At 42.2% G+C, this 22,564-nt stretch overlaps 1 protein-coding gene across 4 annotated transcripts in view; it reads left to right on the top strand.

The window, feature by feature from the left end:
• Window positions 1–21,737, top strand: part of SULT4A1 (sulfotransferase family 4A member 1) — a 41,082-nt gene extending 19,345 nt beyond the window's left edge. Inside the window, exons 2-9 of one of the 4 annotated variants that reach the window (XR_012087497.2) lie at window positions 2,265–2,395; window positions 4,385–4,465; window positions 4,570–4,696; window positions 5,440–5,534; window positions 6,644–6,782; window positions 9,252–9,383; window positions 15,918–15,986; window positions 17,145–17,239. Coding sequence is in view for 2 of the 4 variants with exons in the window: in XM_020788920.3 (XP_020644579.2) it covers window positions 2,265–2,395; window positions 4,385–4,465; window positions 4,570–4,696; window positions 5,440–5,534; window positions 6,644–6,782; window positions 15,918–15,986; window positions 17,145–17,257 (755 nt within the window). In the remaining 2 variants the exon portion in view is untranslated. Of the gene's footprint in view, window positions 1–2,264; window positions 2,396–4,384; window positions 4,466–4,569; window positions 4,697–5,439; window positions 5,535–6,643; window positions 6,783–9,251; window positions 9,384–15,917; window positions 15,987–17,144 lie in introns of all 4 variants that reach the window. The other 3 variants (XR_012087496.2, XM_020788920.3, XM_020788921.3) reach the window with 3 other exon arrangements.
• Window positions 21,738–22,564: the final 827 nt, after the last annotated feature.

A 22,564-nucleotide genomic window follows, 5' to 3' on the forward strand; every position in this document is an offset into this window, starting at 1 on the left:
AAAGAGCTACAAAGAAGCAGCCTCTTCACCACCAACGGTTAGCAATTTGAATTCTCCATCTTCCCCCCCGCCTTTTTTCCAGTCATAACTCGAAGCTCCAGTCGCAAGTCAAAGCAAAATTTTGCACACACAGCTGGTTGTAACTCGAAATGGTTGTATGTCTGGACGTTTGTAAGTCGAGGCACCAGTGTATAAGAGTTGCCAGCAAAAAGCAAATTATTTCTAAAGACAACTCACTATGGGAAAGTCTGCACAGTTAAAGGAATATTAAAAGAAATTCCAAATGAGATATATCAATCCAGCAATTTAATAGCTAAGACTCTTTTGAGTGTCCAAATGAGTACCAATGCATCCACTGAGACTTTGTATTCTAAATATTTTTTTTGTGAATGATGTAGTTAGCAATTTCTTTGGAGATTTACATGAAGATAATTGAAACACAACGCTGCCTACACCCAATCTGTCCAGTTTACCATTGCCTACTCCGTGAGCAGCTATCAGTAGTTGCAAGGAATTTTTCTCCCACTCTTGCTACCTGATATATTTTCAACAGGGGGGGTGAGACACTATACTCTGGAAGAAAAGCACAGGTTGTTTCCACTTAGCTGTGAATCAACTTCTGTTATTGAGATGCAGGGAATTGGGATCCACAGATACCGGATTAGGTTATACAGGTGGCATTTGCTGCTGGTAGCTCTCTAATTTCTGGGTACAACGTAGCCCAAACTGATAGTTAATGGATGGTGCCTGTAGAGAGAGAGAGAGAGAGACAGAGTAGGAATTTTAAAAAAAAACTCTTAATTCCAGAAACAACAGAATGACATCATTTTGTCCTTCCATTGGCAGGCAAAAACCTTTCCATTCCATCACATTTTCTGCAGATGACTAGGAAGGGGCTTTCAATGGACTTTTGCTTTGCTCGTTAATTTTTTTAATATAATAGTTTAATTTCTTTCTACCATATAAAATCTTTGAGTATTTTTTAAAAAATCTCTACTTGTCTTTATCTACATCTTTCAAATGTTTTGTTATCTGTCTTAGGTTCCAGCCTAGGAGAAAGGTGGCATCGAATTAAAATAGTATGTAAATAAGGAATAGGATAATAAAACAGTAGTAAAATATTTTAGAACAAGTAAAGTGATACTTTAGCAAACTTGAAGAGGCTGCTATGCTTTGGAGATTCACCTTGGGTTAAATCCAAAAGAATGCAGTAGGACTTACTTCTGAGCAGACCTGCACTGGGTTGCCAGTCTGAGTTGCAACCATATACCAGCTTGGGTGAGAGCAAGCCTCATTTAACTCAGTGGGACTTATGCCATTGATTTATTTACAATGTTCTGGTTCCATTTGCACCATTGGCTTTAGCCTCCCAACATATATCTGGATAATTGAAATCTCCCATCACTACTACATCATGTCTCTTCGAAAACCCTGCAATTTGTTTTTCAAAAGTTTCATCCACTTCCTCTCTTTAATTGGGCTGTCAGTAGTAGACTCCGACTACCAAGTTCCTTTTGTTTTTTGCCCCAGCTAGATTGATCCAGATGCATGTGTATGTGATGCTAAGTATCATACTGAACAAAGTGAGAACCAAAACAAGATGGCCAGTGTCCTGTTAGTTATACCTGTCAGCCTAGCTCTGTCAGTATAACTTGCTGCAGCAAATTACCACAAGTGAAGGAGACAATGTAAGCATTTGCTGCTACATTGACTCGGTATGTAACAAGAAATGTATACATTGACTTCTCAATTTTGTGCCAGTTTACCACTAAAATTTACACTAATGGACCTGAGCCAGTGTAAATATGTAAGCAGGCTTCCTAAAAATACAAAGATCGGCATGAGGGGACGTTTTGACAGATTTGGGGAAAGTAATTTTGTAAGACAGTTTCCAGTCTTCCAGTCAGGTGAACCAGTAGCAGTGCTGGCTGAAGGATTCTATAGACCAGTGAAGTTACTTTTCAAATCTCTGATTTTTGTTGTTGTTGAGATTTTTTGATACATTAGAGAGAATACATTGTCTTGAACATTTTGATGCATGAAATGTTTTTCTTGCAGCTTGTTTGAGGTCAAACTAGACAAATTGTTTCCAATTTATGTTCATTTGTCTACCTGTGGGTGATATTTAATATACACATTTCAAGGATATGACTTATTACAAAAATGGAGACATTTGGTACCAGTCTCCTGGCAGTGGACAATTTTGCTTTGCTCCTTTGGAGGCCGTATTGTTGTCTTTCATCTGATGTTTATTTAATTTGCAGGCACCAGTTTATTGCAGGAAGTAGTATATTTGGTGAGCCAAGGCGCTGACCCTGATGAAATTGGATTAATGAATATAGATGAACAACTTCCTGTGCTGGAATATCCTCAACCTGGTCTGGACATCATCAAGGTAAAACCTAATCTGAAAGTGCAATGACCCTTTGATTTTTTTTTTTTACCCCTAAATCTCTGTTTATTTAGCTTTCATTTTCTCCCCACCTTTGTGAATGGGCCAGTTCATTACATTTGAAATGATTCATAATTGATTACCGTGCTGGTGCAATCTGCAACAATATTTTGCAAGGTTCATTATGCATTCAGACAAGTCTGCATTTACCTAAATGCATCAGTAAAGGGGTTGTGAATCAGGGTCTAATTTAAATTCTATAAAATGAAGAACTGGAAATGGCTTTGCAGAGTATCTGGATGCCCCCAAAAGAAGTCTGAATGATTCAATGACAGATGTTCCTTCTTTCCCTTTTCAGCTTCCATTAGGATATGTAAAGGGGGTGGTGGTGGGGTTCATATATCTCTCAAATAAGTGTGTGTCCTCATTGTTTTTTAAATTTATCAGGCAATTTCTTCATCAACTTGTATTTTAAAAACTCACTTATTTTGGTTATTTCTTGTGCTGTTTTTTCTTGTTCTTTTTCTCTGTGTGCTGCAGGCTGTTCAGTGTCATTTCTTGCTCATTGACTAGAAAGATAGACATGTTGTTATTGACAGTTGAGTTCATTTACTCTTTTATTACAATTCATGCATTTCCCTTCAGGAAGATATCTGCATTTCCCCCTTTACACATTGTACCAGTATGGAACACACGAGAAATTGCTACTCACTCACTTCTTCTGTTTTGGTACTTTCCAGTGCTGTGCAAAGCCATCTGATTTGATTTGTTTCTGGTTCAGTATCTTCAGTTATTGAAGGCAGAGCAATATTTACTTTAGATACAGCAGTAAGTAGAAGGTGAAAGACCCAAATAGCAATTTGTTGCTCAGATAAGGTGGATGTGAATTCTTCTAGTGGAGTAAAAGCTGAGTAACAAACTGTGAAGCAAGGGGGGGAAACGGTAACAAATCTATACAGAAGACACAATCCATTTCTGGATGCTATATAAAGATATTTTTTGCATTGTAAAATTCAGTGGTGCCTCACTTGACAATGTTAATGCATTCCAGCGAAATTGCTATAGAGTGAAAACGTCGTCAAACGAAATAAAAAAACCCATTGAAACACATTGAAAACTCTTCTATGCATTCCAATGGGCTGAATACCTGCTCGTCCAGCGAAGATCCTCCATACGGTGGCCATTTTCGGTGCCTGTACAGTGAGGAATCCGTCCTAGAAAACAGCGGGGGGGGGGCATTTTCTTCAGCCGGTGGCCATTTTGAAACCCAACAATCAGCTGTTTGCTGATCGTTGTAAAGTGAAAATCGGTTCCTGAAGCAGGGAACCGATCATTGCACAGTGAAAAAAAACCCCATTTAAAACATTGTTTTGTGATCGCAAAAATGTCAATGTAAAGCGAATTTGTCATAGAGTGGGGTAATCATCCAGCGGGGCATGACTGTAGGGAAATTGCACCACACAATCCCTACAAGGTGCAGAAGTACTTTCTAATTTAATAAAAAAAATCAGAGGGGAGAATATATGGTCCTCAGAGAGGTGTTTGCATGTGTGGTTCCTGGTCCTCAGAAAGCTTCCCTTTGTTGTACATGCCATACTGTGCAGCGGGGCAGCTTATGATTTGGAATTTCAGGGTGGCATGGCTTACTGCTGCTGATTGACCACAGGGTGTTCTTTGCTGTATAATACTGTAGCCTCATAGAAAGTAACTGGTGGGAGGGTCCCTCCATTTCCCCTCAGAACCACAGTACCTATGGTTCAGGACAGAGGGGCGCTGCCATGGAGATGAGGAGATGCCAGCTTCTCCTAACCTAGTCATAATCACCTAAATCTTGATTTATCCTGTGGTTCTTTCCAACAGCAGGTTACCAATCTATAGGGTGGGGCCATCTCTGCATAGAAGGTAACCTGAAGCACAAGATGCCCAAGGCTGTTGTTAAGCAAAGGGACTGCTAAAGACTTATTTATGTATTTTTCTTTGTTCATTTTATAGGAGCTTACATCGCCTCGACTCATCAAAAGCCATCTGCCGTATCGATTTTTGCCTTCAGATCTACACAGTGGCAATTCCAAGGTATTTGCTGAACTAACCTCATTTCACATGCCGCCTGCATGTTTTGAACCTGCCCACCCTGAACCAAAACAGCTCCGCAACTTGAATTGTTTCCATGTTCTTAGGTAATATACATGGCTCGGAACCCCAAAGATCTGGTAGTGTCTTATTATCAGTTTCACCGCTCCCTACGAACAATGAGCTACAGGGGAACGTTTCAGGAGTTCTGCCGGAGATTTATGAATGATAAATGTAAGAAATTTTAATTTTGTCTATAAAGTAGTACCTTTTAATATTTTAACATTTTGTTTTGCATCACTTATTAGCAGCAGAATACTGCACTGTGGCGCCAGTCATGTTTTTGAAACCCTTATTCGCTTAACCTTTGGTATTAGTTTTCTCTTAGAAGGTAAGACATGGGTACCGAGATGGATGGTCTGTATGAGACACAGTGTGGTGTAATGGTGAGAGTCATGGATTGGGCCTTAGAGATCCAAGCTGTATTTCCCAGTGGTCCATGAAAGTCACTGGATGAGCTCGGATCAATCACTCATTCTCACTGTGACCTACCTAAGAGGGTTGTTGTGAGGATAAAGTAGATGGAAAGGAGCCATAAATGCTCCTTTCAGATAATTGGAAAATGATGGGGATAAAAATGTATCAAATAAATATAGAGGCCTATGCACACATGAATCTAAACTGTGTGATTCTTCCTCTTAAAAAAGTAAAAGGAAGGATAACATGAAAGAGACTTACTCCTCTGCATTTATGGTAGAATGATTTTTGTTTTCTTTTACCTCTTATATATTCAGGGTTGCAGATGCACCTCTCTTTACAGTTTTCATTAGGGATAAATGAATGGCATCTAGAAAACAAGGCAACAAAATTCGATTTGTTTGTTTCTGATTTTAATCTTCTAGAACATATTAAAATTCTGGATGACTGAGATAATTTTCCTAGTGTGTTAACTTACGTTTTTTAACCTGTTTTTGCAGTAGGATATGGTTCATGGTTTGAACATGTGCAGGAATTTTGGCAACATCACATGGACTCCAATGTACTCTTTCTCAAGTATGAAGATATGCACAAGGTAAAGTCCCCCCCTCTAATCCTTTTCGTTGGTTCTCTATGTCAGTGGGTCCCAACTGTTTTGACACCAAGGACCGGGTGACGGTGGCAGGCATGTGTCCATGCATTTGTGCAGAGGCAGGCATCTGTGCGTGCATGTGGGGGGTTGCATGCTTGTGGGAGGTGTGTGTGTGTGCATGCATGCAGGAGTGCGTGCATGTGTTCCTTTGGCCCTCAAAAATCTGTCTCACTGGCCCAGTCCTTCCAAGGACACAGGCCAGTACTGGTGTGCAGTCCGAGGGTTGGGGACCCCTGCTCTATGGACATTTTCCAGTTTCTTTGAAAACAGAGACATCCAGAAGAAAAGAAAAAAACCTCTTTCCAACTTTCTTGTTTAGTTGAATTGTGCCCCATCCTTTAATAGAGGTTTGTGACTGGCAATGTTTTGTGTGGTGACAGTTTTTGCAGTGTGGTAGTATATTAAATGGTGGAGATCTACTCAGATCAATCAAATGTAATAAATATGATTTTAAAAGCAGACGTGATTGAGGGAAACCCTCTCTCAAAACAGATATGCCATTAAAATCTCTTTATTAAGTTTTTAGACAACACATTAAACTGTCTTTGTTTCTCCCCTGCTTCTAATTGTTATGAGCTGGTTTTGCAGTTCCACTCTTCTTATATAAAGTTACTGTTTTTTTGTTGGAGGTTTCTCTTTTTTTCCGTTGTAATTTTCTGCTCAGAGTGCCTATTTCATTTGCTTCTTCATAATTTACGTTGTTTTTAATATTGTATTGATAAACTCACATTGGCTTTGGATCAAACAGTCAAAAATACTTTAAATAAAATGATACAAATTTACAGTGCTGCACTGTAAGGCACACTGCTGGCAGTAAGGCAGGAGAGATCGCAGAAGAACACACACACACACACACACACACACACACAAATGACTTTTTGACTCTTATTCAGCTTTGTCTGGGCTGTTGTTTGTGTTACTTATAGTTGTGCAGCAAAAAAAATGTAGATATTTGAAGTGGCATTTTATTCTTCCCAACATCCTCTCCCCTCTCCCCCCCCAATCTCTTTATCTGCCTGGGTATATAACCTTTATTTTTTTTTTCTTGGCAGGACCTGGCAACTATGGTTGAAAAATTGGCAAGGTTCTTGGGCATCTCGTATGACAAAGCACAGTTGGAATCTATGGTGGAACATTGTCACCAGCTCATTGACCAGTGCTGCAATGCAGAGGCCCTTCCCATTGGCAGAGGTATGCCTGTGAGAGGTATATTGTAAAGCGCGATGGAAGGAGAAGGGAGGGACTGTCAATTTCATGACTCTTAGAGGCAATCCATAATCATAGCATTTCCATGTGTGGCGTTTGTGATGGAAGTGCTACCGCCATCTTTGGCCCCGCTTGGTTTCTGCGAAGAATGCTTAATTTATACAGTAGATTCAAAAGACTGTGGTGTAATCTTAAAAGGACCAGAACACATCAGAACACAGATGGGGAGGCAAGTGCATGTTTGAATGCTCCTCAGCATTAAAACACAGTATTGCTCTCTGACAGTTCTCAATTCTAGATTATTTCAGTACTTACTTACCAGTGTTTGCTTTGTTTTATTTTTTTAACCTTGAGGGCATTCAACCATGCAGCCCCTGTCACCAGAAGAGCCGTGACCCATGTTTCTTCTGAATGTATCGGTTACCGTATTTGCCGGCGTACAAGATGACTTTTTTGGGCCCCAAAAACATGCCTCCCAGTGGGGGGGGGTCATCTTGTACGCCGGGTGCACTGAATGACGCGGGCCATGCTGGCTGGGGAGGAAGGCAGGCGGGCAGGCAGGCAGGGGGTCTGGATGGAGGGAGGGAAGCACAGCTTGCCATGCCTGAGCGGCCAGAGCCCGCCGCCGGGCTGCCCGCCGCCCCGCGCTGCTGAGCCAGCCACGCGCTCGCTTGCCCGCCACTCGCCCGTTTCCCTCCTCCTCCTCCTCCTCCTCCTGCCACCGCCGGCTCAGCCTCTTCCGCTCTTCCTTGCACTCTCGCTGCCATGCCTGAACCGCCGCTGGGCTGCCCGCCGCCCCGCCCTGCCGAGCCAGCCGCGCGCTCGCTCGCCTGCCACCCGCCCGTTTCCCCTCTTCCTCCTCCTCCTGTTGGGGGGGTCGTCTTATACGGCCGGTCGCCTTGTGTGCCAGCAAATACGGTACCTTAAAATAAAAAGGTTGTCAGGGCAGTTGGAGATTGAACTTTGTTATAAAGTGCAGACAGAGGGAACAAGCATGTTGCCACCTAACCTCTTGTACTGGAGACAGCCATGAGCTTTTTCAGAGTGGTGAATGCAGAATACTCACCTAGCTGTGAACTGCCCCTGTCACATTGAAAAAGCAGAAGGATGGCATACGAGTGAGAAGAGTTGAGTCCTCCTGCTCACAGTGGCACATCTCCCATACTTGTGGGGGGGGGAGTTTTGGGAGTACAGCTCCTATAAACCCCTACCCAACATGGCCACTGGAAACCATTTTGAAAATAAATACTGAAAATAAAATAAAATAAATTGAAATATTTTATTTTATTATTTCAACCTCTGCTTGTCTCTCCACATACCTCTCTCCCCACACTTTCCCTCTACTAAAGACATTTCCAATGCTTGAGCCCTAGCTGAGAGAAAAATGCATAGAAAGAGGCAGCAGGGAGGTAGGCTATGGATGGGAGTGAATGGCCAGATTCTCTCATTCAAGCACCCCTTTTTGCCTTCAAAATTAGACCCTCCATCCTCTGCTTTCTCTGTCATGGGGCAGTTCTGTGTTCCAATACATTGTACTGGCAGTGTTGCTAGGTGACATTGCCTCAACAAATTTTGTATTTATTTGTTTGGTTCCACAAATCACTGGCAAAAACATATTTGTTTGAAATGAAAATATAGTAGGACCCCCTTATCTGCAGGACCAGTCTCTGCTGATTCACTTATTCATGGCTTAAAACCTTTAAAAATATTAAAAGGAAAAAAAAAAACTAGAAATACATATATTTCTAAAGCTGAAGTTACCAGGTTAGGCCACTAGAGGGAGTCGGAGATCATGCTGTGTATAACATTAGCTAGAGAAATATATTTCCAGTATGTTATCATCAGGCCATTAGAGGGAGCCAGAAACCATGCCATGTATAGCATTTTCTAGTAAAATAGCATTTGGTATAATCCATACTTATCAGCATCTGTGGGGGTGGGGTCTGGAACTGATCCCCCAAGGATACAGGGGTCTTACTATATGGTGAGTGTGTGCAGGGTAGGTACAGCATCTCCTGTCTCCTTTGACTGTCTCCAGGCAAAGGAATCTGAAGGGCAAAATGATTTACCTCTGTAGTCCTGTCTGGTCCTTTTGTTCTCCTTGCTCCATTTAATTGGCTGAGATCAATTGCCCTTTTGTGCTGGGTGCTGAGTATTCATCCTGAACGGCCCTCTTCCAACATTAACCTCAAGTGCTGTAGACATTCTTTGACTTGTTCATTGTCTGCTTTTTACCCACATATTTTAAATTCTTTTATTTTGCTTTCTGGCATTCATAGTAATTTTCTTTCCTGCCCAAAATGTGCCTTGTGTTTTAAAAGTTTAGTTTTGTGATTCAAAATGTTGTACCCAGTATCCTGAAATTAGTCCAATGCTATGTTTAATTTGTCATCCGTTACATTTTCCTTATTATTTTGCTTTATGTTGGTTTTGTTTAATTTTTCCCCTTTTTAGTTCATTGATCGTTACTCAGAAGATAACCTTCAAGTTGCTGTGAATATCAGGCCATTGGTTAGCTAATGTTCCTTATATTTGCTCTATGTCCTATCACAAGTCACAGTTTCACAAATCAAATCGTGAACCCAGGTGGGTAGCTCTTTGACTGACTCTCCATGAACGTAGGTAAAAATTGGTTGCCAGTGAGAGAGAGAGATTCATACTTAGCATTTATGTAGTATGGAGGCAGCCAATATATTTGGTTTTATTATTTTTGCTTACATGTCATAACTCAATCCAAAAGGAAGATACAGTGCCTCCCTCTGCATATACATTAGACATATGAACCTCACTGTGTCTTGGAGTGACATTGCTTTTAGCCTATCAAACTGGACCGCAGTTATCACCGAAGCTTTAGGAAGACAGGTAACAGTGCAGGTCCATCTCTAGCCCTGACCTAGCTTATAAGCCTCCAGCTTTTGTGTGTGTGTAGTACATGTGGTTTTATGCTCTTGAAATGTTCCAATATCTGGCAATTCTAGCCTTTTCCCTGGCTATCTTCATTGCCAGAGGCTTGAATCATGGGATGTGGTGGGTGGAAGGTTTGGCACTTGGCTGAACATCAGGAATCTCAGAGGTCAGAGGAAGTATATGATGGGGGCTTGGGATAATGCTTGGATGATGAGTGGAAATTGTACCTATGTCTTTTCCATCTTCTGCATGGTAGCCCTTCAGACATTTGAAGATAACTATCATGTTTACTTTGCCAGCTCCTCCCCATGTTAGTCATACCCAACACATAAATTCTTCTCATAGGACTTGGTTTCTCAACTCAACATCATTTTGTTTATCATTCTGTGGCTCTGCTATACTGTAGTTTGCCAGTCTCTTTCTTAAAATGTGCCATCTAGAATTGCACAATACACAAATCTAATAATCTTAGAACTGCAGAGCTGGAAGGGACCCTATAGATCAATGAGTCCAGCCTCTGTCAAGGAGTCACAGAAGGGAATCAAACTCCGAACATCTGGCTCCTCAGCTAGAGACCTAAACCACTGAGCTATCCAGCTGTTGTGTAGCCTGCTTAACACAGAACAGATAAAAAAACATCCTGTGACCTGAACACTATTTTCCTAGTAATGCCATCAGCTTTTGTTAGCAGCCACATTACACTGCTGATTTTCAGTTTGTGATGCACTGAGACACTTAAATCCTTAAGAGTGGGCTTTTAATTTCATTTCTGCTGAATCTTGTTTTATTAGCTGTTGCCTAGTGTTCCACCATGTGAAGGCTGTTTGAGTCTGATTTCTGAGATATTAAAAAACCCTCTAGTTTCTTGTTATTTGTGGATTTTATATGTATCCCCGTATAGTCTCATGCAGATTATTTAAAGACATGTTGAACAGCATGGTCCCAAGGACAATCCGCTGTTGCATTCCAGTCAGGATCATCCTCTGAGTTGATACCAAGCCATTCATGAGCAATTGTTTGCACAATTGTTCAACCATCTATGGATCCAATAGTATTTTTGAGCCACTATTTTTACATATGCTTTTCCTAGTACATCATGGGACAGTTTGTGAGTGCTTTCCTGAAATCAAGACACACCATGTCGATAGCTTCATAGGCATCCTTCAGTCTCGAGAGACTATGGTAATGTGCTCTGTATGGAGAATTTGGAACAGCGTCTAGTGTGGCTGAGAAGGCCAATTCGAGAGTGACAGTCCCTTCCACACTGAAGACAAATCCAATCTGTCCCCTGTCTGGCTCCCTGATTTTGCTGCTTTTGTGACTTCCTCTTTGCCTCGGCCTGCTGGGCAAGGGTCTCTTCGAATTGGGAGAGGCCGTGATGCAGTGCCTGCCTGCAGGCTGAACGCTCAGATGTCAGGTTTTCCCATCTGTTGAGGTCTATTCCTAAGGCCTTCAGATCTCGCTTGCAGATGTCCTTGTATCGCAGTTGTGGTCTCCCTCTGGGGCGCTTTCCCTGCACTAATTCTCCATACAGGAGATCCTTTGGAATCCGACCATCGGTCATTCTCACGACGTGCCCCAGCCAACGTAGACGTCGCTGCTTCAGTAATGTATTCATGCTGAAAATTCCAGCTCGTTCTAGGACTACACTGTTTGGAACTTTGTCCTGCCAGGTGATACCAAGAATCCGTCGGAGGCAACGCATATGGAAGGTGTTCAGCTTCCTCTCCTGCCGTGCACAAAGGGTCCAGGACTCACTGCAGTACAGGAGTGTGCTTAGGACACATGCTCTATAGACCTGGATCTTCGTACGTGTCGTCAGCTTCTTATTGAGCCATACTCTCTTTGTGAGTCTAGAGAACATGGTGGCTGCTTTGCCAATGCGTTTATCCAACTCGACATCTAGAGAGAGGGTGTCAGAGATGGTTGAGCCGAGGTACACAAAGTCATGAACAACTTCCAATTCTTTTGTGGAGATGGTAATAGAAGGAGGTGAGTCCACCCCCTGGCCCATGACTTGTGTTTTCTTCAGGCTGATTGTTAGTCCAAAGTCTTGGCAGGCCTTGCTGAAACGATTCATGAGTTGTTGGAGGTCTTCGGTAGAGTGGGCAACAATGGCTGCATCATCTGCGAAGAGGAAGTCCCGCATGCATTTCAGTTGTACTTTGGTCTTTGCTCTCAATCTAGAAAGATTAAAGAGCTTTCCGTCTGATCTAGTCCGGAGATAGACGCCCTCGGTTGCAGTTCCAAAGGCATGCTTCAGCATGACAGCAAAAAATATCCCAAAAAGTGTTGGTGCGAGGACACAGCCCTGTTTCACTCCGCTTCGAATGTCAAAGGGGTCTGATGTTGAGCCGTCGAAAACTACAGTGCCTTTCATTCCCTCATGGAAAGATCTGATGATGTTGAGGAGACGAGGTGGACAACCAATCTTGGGAAGTATTTTAAAAAGGCCGTCCCTGCTAACCAGATCAAATGCTTTTGTAAGGTCTATGAAGGCCACAAGGAGTGGCTGTTGTTGTTCCCTGCATTTCTCCTGCAGCTGTCAGAGGGAGAATACCATGTCAGTGGTGGATCTATTGGCTCGAAATCCACACTGTGATTCTGGATAGACTCTGTCTGCAAGCACCTGGAGCCTCTTCAGCACAACGCGGGCAAGCAGCTTCCCTACCACGCTAAGAAGAGAGATGCCACGGTAGTTATTGCAGTCGCCCCTGTCTCCTTTGTTCTTGTACAATGTGATAATGTTTGCATCCTTCATGTCCTGTGGTACTCCACCTTCCCTCCAGCAGAGACGAAAGACTTCATACAGTTCGGTGGTGATGATCTCCTTACAGCATTTCAGCACTTCAACAGGGATGTTGTCCCTTCCAGGTGCCTTGCCGGAGGCGAGGGAATCCAAGGCCGCATTTATTTCTGCTAGGGTTGGTTCGCTGTCTAGCTCTTCCAAGACAGGCAGGCACTCAATGTTATTTAATGCTTCTTCGGTTACTACATTCTCTCTGGAATATAGCTCGGAGTAGTGCTGTACCCAGCGTTCCATCTGCTGTACTCGGTCCTGGATGAGCACACCTGTAGCAGACTTCAAGGGAGCAGATTTCTTCTGTATTGGACCTAAGGCTTGCTTGATACCGTCATACATTCCTTTGATGTTACCTGTGTCCGCTGCTAACTGTATCTGAGAGCAGAGCTGGAGCCAATAATCGTTGGAGCATCTCCTGGCTGCCTGTTGCACTTGGCCGCGAGCAGCTCGAAGAGCTTGCAGGTTGTACTTGCTAGGACAGGCTTTGTATGCTGCTAGAGCTCTTCTCTTATCCTCGATGGCTGGCATTAACTCCTCTGAATGGGCTTCGAACCAGTCAGCCATCTTTTTGGTCTTCTTGCCAAAGGTGGATAAGGCGGTGTTATAGACAGTGTTCTTGAAGTGTTCCCATCGTTCAGGTGCATTTGCATTAGCCGGACCTGGAAGGGCTTCCTCAAGTGCTTGGGCAAAATCCCTCACTTTTCTTTGATCGCAAGTCTTGCTGATGTCAATACGTGGTCTTCCTTCCTTTTTCGTGTGATATACTCTCTTTGTTTGCAGTTTTACTCTACTACCTACCAGGGAATGATCAGTATCACAATCAGCACTCTGGTAACTGCGTGTGATCGTAATACTAGGAAGGCTGGAACGTCTAGTGAGGATTAGATCGAGCTGATGCCAATGCTTTGATCTTGGATGTCTCCAGGAAACTCTGTGTTGCAGCTTCGTGTTAAAGAATGTGTTGCTGACACAAAGACCATAATAGCAGCAAAACTCCAGCAAGCGCTGGCCATTTTCATTCATCTTTCCGATGCCAAAACGGCCTAGACAAGTGGGCCAGGAGTTGTGATCAGCCCCAACTCTAGCGTTAAAGTCTCCAAGAATGAACAGTGCCTCTCTTTCAGGGACTTTTTTGATGGTAGCTGCCAGATCATCATAGAATTTGTCTTTCACTTCTGGAGTGGATGACAGTGTTGGTGCATATGCACTAATGAGGGTTACTGGTCCTGCTGATGAGTGGAGCTGCAGAGACAGGATTCTTTCGCTCCCCACAGTAGGTGGAACAATGTATCTCAGAAGAGTATTTCTGACTGCAAAGCCAACACCATATTCCCTGGTCTCATTCGATGGTTTTCCCTGCCAGAAGAATGAGAAGTCTTTTTCTTTGACAGATCCCGAGTCTGGCAGTCTTGTCTCTTGGAGGGCAACAATGTCCATCTGCAGTCTACTCAGTTCCATGTCAATGACAGCTGTCTTGCGCACATCGTCTATTTCTTGCAGGTCGTTAGGAAAGCCGTAGTCATGGAAGCCAGGGGTCATTGTCCGTACATTCCAGGTGCCCAGCTTTAGGGCAGAAGTTTTCTTACGATTGTTGCATGGTGCACGGTTATCGATCTGCTTGTCGGGTTTGACCCTAAACCCCACGCACCCCGTGAAGTTAACAGACCGTGGCGAGGTAGCACCTTACTGGCTGGGGGCTGCCCAGCTTAAGGCGGGCGGTATCTACCTAGTGAGGTGCAATGACCTCTCCCACCGTCAGAAGTAGCCCCTGGCGTCCTGCTCTACGCCAATTGAGCAAAGACTTATAACCGGTAACTGCTACTTCCCGTGTTGTTTCGACGCTGTATGCGAAGCTGGAGTGTCCTCTCCAGAGCACGAAGCCTGGGTAAAATAATATGGAGGATAGGCTGTTACCCAAGCAGAAAATCCCCCCTCTCCACGTCGCTGAAATGGTCCAGTGGAAAGGCAAGAGCCAATACAACTGGCTCCAGCAACGTCGCAGGAGTTGGCAGAATGACACAAAGTGCCTCCGGGACTCCGGCTCCGGATTTTTCCTCGAGGTTATCTCCTGAAGCCCTTTCCATAAGTGGATATAGCCACAAGGCAGTGGAGGTTTAAAGTCGGAGTTTTCCTTCTCCTAGGTGGGCTGCCTTCCATGGCTGACGAGCCCCACCTACCCGGCCTGCTCTCTAATAGTGTGGAAGTATGCAATGTTGATTGGCTCTCTAATTTCTCAGGTTAGGGTAAGAAATAGGATTAGAGAGTTTCATGCGCCATTAAACATGCTCTCTTGCTCATACACCATTAAAGGTAAGAAATCTGCCCTCCCTCAGGCCACTCATAGCATACCCTACATATACCACCTTAGTAACCATGTGAAAAGAAGAGAAAAGGTTGCATTGGCATAACTTGCTAAACCCATAACTTGCTAAACCCATGCTGTTATCTAGTCATTGATCTTTCATAGTATACCCTGCTATTTTGCCTTCTATAGAAAGCTGCAGATCTTTAATGTTGTTCTTCTGCACTGTGAGCATTGCTGAAGAAGCTTGTTTTGTTCTATTTATCATCTTTTCCGAGCCTTCAGCTCATTCTGTGATTTTTGCCTTCCTGATCACTGCCTTACATGTTCTGGCTACTCTGTTGAATGCATCCTTAGTTATCTGCCCCTCCTTCTGTCTCCTATATGTCGTTTTTGGAAGATTCTACTCACCAGAGAGCTCCCTGTTCAGCCACATCTGCTTCTTTAGATGTCTCTTACATTTCTTCCTCAGGGGATTAGTTTTTTGACTGTGCCTTCAGCATTTCATGTTCAGAGTCTCCTGTCTTTTTTGACCCATTTTCTCCATTGTTATTTCTGGCATGGGAAGCTACCCAATCTTTAGAGTACATAAATTGGCTAGGTTGGTTTTCACATCTTTTGCAATCATGATCTCCTAGATGACATGGTGACTTTCTCCCAAGGTACCCATCACAACAAAACAGTTCTCTTCTGTTAGCCAGGATTACATCCAGGCATAATCAGGCCATGGTCTAAGAGGATATTTGAGTATCTTACTCCAATTTTTTTTTAAATTTAGGGCTTTTTTGGGTACTTGGTCCATAAGCTGCTCCTGCATGTAGGGTAACAAATCCCTTTTCCCCCCTATTTCCACAGTCTGCAAGGTGACATTGTCAGGAAGATAAAAATGTATTGAGCATTCCATTCTTAGCAGACTTGCAGCCAACATTAGGGGTAGTTCAATGGTTTGTGAAATGACTCAAGTTTTAGCTACTTTGGCTCACCTTTGCAAAAGTTTTGTAATCTGTTTTAGGAAAGTTTCATCCTTATCTGCCAGTTGGCTGGGCAGTTTGTAGTATATACCCAAAACAGTATCATTTTGTTTCTCTCTCCTTTTATTCTTACCCAGATGCATTCAACAGGGCTTCCATTTTCAGATTCATGGATTTTCCTGCAAGTGTGGACCTCAATGGACATGGTGAGGCAGAATGAATGGGAAAATCTCTCTAGGCAGTCAAAAATACATTGTCCCTTTTTATTCTGGCCAGTCTTTCCAAGATCTGACTCTCCCTGGGATACCCTGTGAAAGAGGCTAAAGGTCACATCGTGAGACTTAATTATTATGATAGCCCTGTAATATCACACCACGTTATTATCTCCATCATGTAGATAGAAGAAGTTCAGGTGATGGTGGCTTGCCACTGAGCTGAAGGTTGTTCAGATTTCAACCAGAGATGTTTACTTACAATACTATGTCAACTCTTCATCAGCAGAAGTGCAGTTAATTCATAGAATGTCCCTAAAATATTATTAGGAAGAACTGAAAATAGTAGACTTAATATTATAATTCCTCCGGACAAAGGCCACAGATCAGAAAGCTCTTTTATGTATCTCCATGGGCTTCAGGGCAGCCAGATGGGGTGTTCAGAGTTTTGTCTCTCGCAACAGTTTGTCCAGCACATGCCTTTTCATTGAGGAGTAGAATCCAAATGTATTTATTTCTGTATATTTGTTTACACAACGCAAGGGGGGTTGGGGGCATATAGAGACTGATGGGGATTGAGCTAAACCTCTTTGGCTCCATTTGAGCTCAAAGGGACAGGTTATTGATCTGTTTGGTGGCCATCTTCCGAGACACTGGGGCTGCCCATTCTGTTGATGGCCCTAAGTGCACCATGTAATAAAGCACTGCAACTGGAGAAAGTGTTGCACTCAGAACTTGTGCTGCAGCTGGGAAACAAACCACTGACTATTGCTTGACACTACGTAGCTGAGTTTCCTCTTACAAGAAAGCCGTGGAGGGGCTACTGTGTGTCTCTGCATACGGAGCCAGAAACGTGTTGCATCTCCTAACATATCTGCAATACAGGCCTTTCTCTAGACACCCTTTGGCTCTTACAACATTAGACATTTTTCTACTCTGAAGAATTGTAGCTGCTCAAAGATAGGCCAGAGATTTGCATGGGATTTTACAATACTTAGCAAGAGGGGACTTAACCATTGTTGGTAGCAAAACACAGTTGTGCTATATCAGAATAATGATTATCACACTAACTTTTGTTTCCTCTCTCTCTCTCTCTCTCTCTCTCTCTCTCTCTCTCTCTCTCTCTCTCTCTCTCTCTCTCTCTCTTTTCAGGAAGAGTTGGGCTATGGAAAGACATCTTCACTGTTTCCATGAATGAGAAATTTGATTTAGTTTACAAGCAGAAGATGGGAAAGTGTGACCTCACATTTGATTTTTATTTATAAAAAACAAAAACAAAAAAATGCATGTTTGTAGAAAAAGAAAACAAAAATGCTAGCTAGATCTTAGCTAGAAGTGCTTTCTGCATTCATTTATTACTTATTGGACAAAACACTGTACCTGTTGCGTGTATCAATATTAAAAAGAAAAAAAAGAACCCAAAGGGCACCATGCATTAGGATTGTAAACCTCAGAGGAGTCCTGCCAGATTGGCCAGAGGTCTGACTGGTTCAGCATTGTTCTAGCAGGTGTGGTTAAAGAGATGCTTCTGGAAAGATTGCAGTCAGGATATGAAGCAGAGGTGGGCAACCGTAGTCCTTCAGATGCTGTTAGACTGCAGTTTTTAGCTGCTTTAGCCTACGGTGGTTGAAGAGCTATATCAACCAGTTGCTCCAACATTTGTACAGTTCTTGTTCATAAGGCTTGTAGAGGATAATTTCCCAGTGCATTGTGCCCATAGAGAATCTAAGCAGACTGTAAAAAATAATGTAATTCTCCTTGGCTGAATACTTGGCTGCTATGAATGCATTCTTGCCATGTAAAGTATGTATTATATATGCAATTAGGGATGTTTACCTTTCCAGACCAACATTGATGATTTATTTTAAATTGTTTACAGAAGGTTTTCAATGGATACCTAAGAACAGTTAAGTGAACTAGGCAGACATTCATGTGGGGGGCAATAGATTGCAGGCTGAAAACATTGCCTTAGGGTTTAAGCTGTTGTGATCGCTTTTACTGCTTTATCCCCACATTCTAACATATAAAAGATGAAATGTCGTTTTCCTTAAATGTATTAATGACACTATTCTGGAGGGAATGAAAACCAATGGCACATAAATGGGTTTGTTGCAGTCAAGATTATTAACCTAGGGAGCATCAGCTGGATATCTCTTGCTCTGATGCACAATACACACGCTCCTCCTTTCACGTCCATCATACTTTGCTGAAGGCTGCGTCCAGCCTATTGTATTTGGCAGTCAGTCACTTGTGCTGCCATTCTTCTGCAGTGGCTTCTGAAGCAGGGCATGTTAGTGAATGGATTATCTTCCTTTGAACAAAAGAAAACTGAGCAACTTAATGGCTACACACACAATCAATTGAACTTCACTGTGCAATATTCGCTTGCCTCTTGGTTCAGCAACATCTCTATGCTAGATATATAATTAGAGTCATGTGCATTTTTGTGCATTTACAATGGTCAGTGTATGCACATGCGTCCCATTCCCAATACAATTGGGTGCTCGTTTATGAGGAAATAATCACCTGTTGGTTCAGTGGAATAACTTACAGGAAGGTACTATAAGATGGAAGTTTTAGAGATTTAATTCCTCGAAACAGCAAGAAGGAGGCAAAAAAACTCTAGCACACATGGGTGGGCATACACTTATTGGCATTTTAAAAAGTCATATATGAACATCTCTTGAAAAGAAAAAAATAGGAAAGGGAGGGACAGATTTTTTATATGGGACAGATGCTGTTGTAGAACGGTGAAAAATATAAATGTGTCTGATATTGCTGAATCCTTCCAGTGGAACCAGTTACTTAGACAACCACCTGGCAGATATCTTCTGATTTGTATTCCTGCATCAAGCAGGGGGCTGTATTTGATGGCATCATAGGCTGCTTCCAACTTCACTATTCTATGATTCGAGAAAGCACCTGTAGAACCTCCAGCTGTGACAAAGGTTCTCAGCTGTCCCTAGAAAAAATAGTTTTATCTGGGCCTGTGCTTTTAACATAGGTGTGATATTCAGGAAACAACAGGTGACATGAAGCTAAACATCATTATATGCTAATTGCTGCATATCAAGCCCTGTTAAAGTGGGAACTATGAAAGCAGTTCAGAAATGGTCACTTCCTCATTTGAGAGAGGGATGTTTTCCTGCATTGGGTTTGCCTTCGCTTTTGCTTCTCACAGAGCTGTGAAACCAGGGGCAAAACAAAAGTATTCTGTTTCAAAGACTAATGGTGCCAGGTCCTCTAATTAAATAGGACAAATTAAAAATGTTCTTGTTCCACTTCCCAATCAAAGCCCTTTAATGCAGCCAGCATTTATTTTAAGTTGTAGGATTTCATACATAAATGTCAATTGAACAACAAATGTCAATAAACATTTGAATTATGAGTGACATGTCAACTTCACTAAGGTAATAAAATATGAATCTGGACTGCCCCACTTCAGACTACAATTGGGGGCCTGGGATATGCCTGAAGTCACCTTTACATTTAAGAAGCATGTGCAAATACCTTGTCAGTTGGGGAGGGGGAACTGTCATGCCAAGAAGACAGAGCTAGGCTAGAATTGTTTCCTCAAATAATCACTTTTTCTGATTGAAGATTTCTTAGGAGCTAGAACATCCATTCATTCTCATATCTATGTTTGTTTCTTCAGTACAAACCAGGTTGAAGGTGTATCACGTTAAACCCATAACACCCATTTTTTCAGTGTGTAAATTAGCACTGTGGTGTGAACCAATTATAAGCACTATAAAAGTCTTGTGGACATCACATCTCTGGAAGAAATAATAATGATGTGTAGGTTGTCCTATGAGAACCAACACAGACTTAGTTCCACAATTGGGCTGGCAAGCTACTAAATCTTTATTGTCTGAAACTAATAAAACCCAAACAGCACAACTTTTCTAGGCTGTAGCTAACCAGGAGGAGTCTCCTTCCTTCTGCTGGCAATCCCCAAGATGATGATAATACAGCTCCCATGATTACCAAGTAAAATGAAGGGATGGGCACATGTGGGCCTAGCCTCAACCCTTCAAGGGCACACTGCATTTCAGAGACACTTCCCAGTTGAAATGGGACTGGTCCAGTTGGAAGGGTTCTGTCTTTGTTACATGTAAAATTCTGGTATAGGGAGAGCTTAACCCCTATGGAATTGCTCTTTACTTTCTATTCAAACTCCATATTTGAAGACCATCTCTGTAAGAACTGTGTAGTTGGTATATATGTATGCTGTAGCATCTTCAAGTAAATATGCCTTGGCATTCCCTCTGATAGAAATTCAAGACAACAGCATACAGAACACAACTCAAAAGGTACCATCTGAATTACAATCATGGTATGTGCTTATTATATATTTGTGTATAACCTTCAGCCGTTTGCCTTTTAATAGGAGAATCAATGTTTTGTTTTTTCTACTTTATTAAAGCATTAGAAAGCCACAGGCAACTCAGTCGAGGCAGAAATTGTTACTATATAGCCCTATTTTAGTCCTGAAACATTTGTCCTCCAGCTTTTATTGCCTAGCCTCTTTGGCCAGATGCTTTGGGGAATGTGTGTGTCCTGCTTGCTCCAACAGGCATGGGTGGGAATAGGTATGCCAAATTGTAACCTGCAGATTCTTGGTGTAGTGGTGAAATCAGCTCTCCCACTGTCTGTTTCCTGATCATTCTCTTGCGGCACAATCACCCTCTGCCTACATGACTTACACTGACTCAAAATTATTGCATGTGATCTTCAATAAACCTTTATTCCTGTGTATGGCAAAAGGTAGGCTTCCTTTCATCGGCTACTTTAACTGTACAAAAAGTTCAGACACATCTGAAACAATAATACCGTGTTTCCCCGAAGACGGGGTCTTACATTAATTTTTGATAAAAAAATGCATTAGGGCTTATTTTCAGGGGATGTTTTATTTTGCAGTCATGTCATCTTCTTCTGGTTGCTGCACAAGGGTGGAGGGCGGGGTTTTACTTAACTAGGGCTTATTTTTGGGGTAGGAAAAAATCATACTAGGGCTTATTTTCAGGTTAGGTCTTATTTTCGGGGAAACAGGCTAACAATATACAGTAGTAAGACACAAGGTATAAACAAATTAACCTTATTAAGGGAAATTCCCAATCCATTTTGTGATAGTTATGATGTGGATTTTATTTTTCTTCCTTGTAACCAAAACATGGTCACCCCTGGTGTTTGTTTCTCCTTGAGAAACTTTCCCCAGTACAGCCAGGTGGCAGTTTATGTTCCAACAAATGTGTGAATCTTCAAGATGCACAAAGACCTGTTCTTGCTACAACAAGCAATTCATAGGTACTCCACTGGAAATGAAAATATGCAGCAGGAGGCTTCAGGCTGTCGCAGATTCTAGCTAGTAGTGGTGGAGCTGATGGAGCAGCAGGATACAGCCAGCCATTTGTATCCCCTTTTATTGTTTTAGGATTGCTAAAAAGAGGAAATGGGTCTCTGGGTGACGTGCCCTACTTTAATATGGCTCAAAGAAATATATCTAAGCAAGAATGTGCAACAGGTATCATTTCTATTGGGTAGAGCAAGGCAGTTGTCTGTCAGTGCAGCTGTTAGCAGATGGTGTTGAATTGTGTGGTCCGGCAGCAATTCTTGTATATTTGTGAGTGAAACTGCTTTCAGTAAACTTTATTTTTATATTTTTAGTACCTTTAAGAATATCTAAGCACTACACATTAAACTTCTGTGCTTGCTTGCTTATTTAATAAAGACATGTTCTATGGATGGTGGTTGCTTTTTTATTTCATGGTCACCCCAAGGAAGATTAAAAGATGCTTGAAGATGGATGAAACAGGTGGGAGGAAATATACCGTATTTTTTAGTTTATGAAAACCCCCAGATTAAGAAAACTTAGCTTTGAGTATTCAGCCTCTGGGCTCAGAATGTCGGACATTAGGAGTCCCTGTTGAATCTGAGCCTACAGGCTCCACCTTCAACGAGGTGTGTTCCAGTTGGTTTATTCAGCATCAGCTGACGTCAGTTCCATAAGGCTCATGACTGTAGAAAGCTAAGCTGCCTGACTGAAGGAAGTCTGTTTACAGAGGCAAAGTATGTGCTGTTTTGTTCTCTCAGCTTACTTCTGTGTAAAATATGCCCCTCAATTTTTAGTATAATGATTTTAGGAAAAAGTAGCATCTTATACATGGAAAAATACACTATATGCCTGCCTCTTATGAGGATTCTCATTGATCAGTGAGAACATGCAGGAAGTCAAAGCCCTGCTCATACATTTCCAAAAGACCTCTACTATTTGCCACTTCAATTATGATGCACCATGAAGTGAGGAAGGGACACTTAACATTGCAGTTCTTAACTGAAACTTACATTACTGCAATGGCAAAATAGCTGGAGTCTCTGTTTTCAGCTTATTGCTGGTATTCTGCATGGAGGAAAATAACATCTGCTTCTCTCCACCATTTGATCAATGATTTTATTATTTTTACCTTGGCTTTCCACAAATTTAGAGTGAAACAACATTGCATGCTTTCTTTATAGCTTGTCCAGATGTATGTTCTGAACAGATTGTGGCAACCAGTACTAGACTGAAGGAT

The sequence above is a fragment of the Pogona vitticeps genome, chromosome 5 (genome assembly GCF_051106095.1).
Source record: "Pogona vitticeps strain Pit_001003342236 chromosome 5, PviZW2.1, whole genome shotgun sequence".
NCBI lineage: Eukaryota > Metazoa > Chordata > Lepidosauria > Squamata > Agamidae > Pogona > Pogona vitticeps.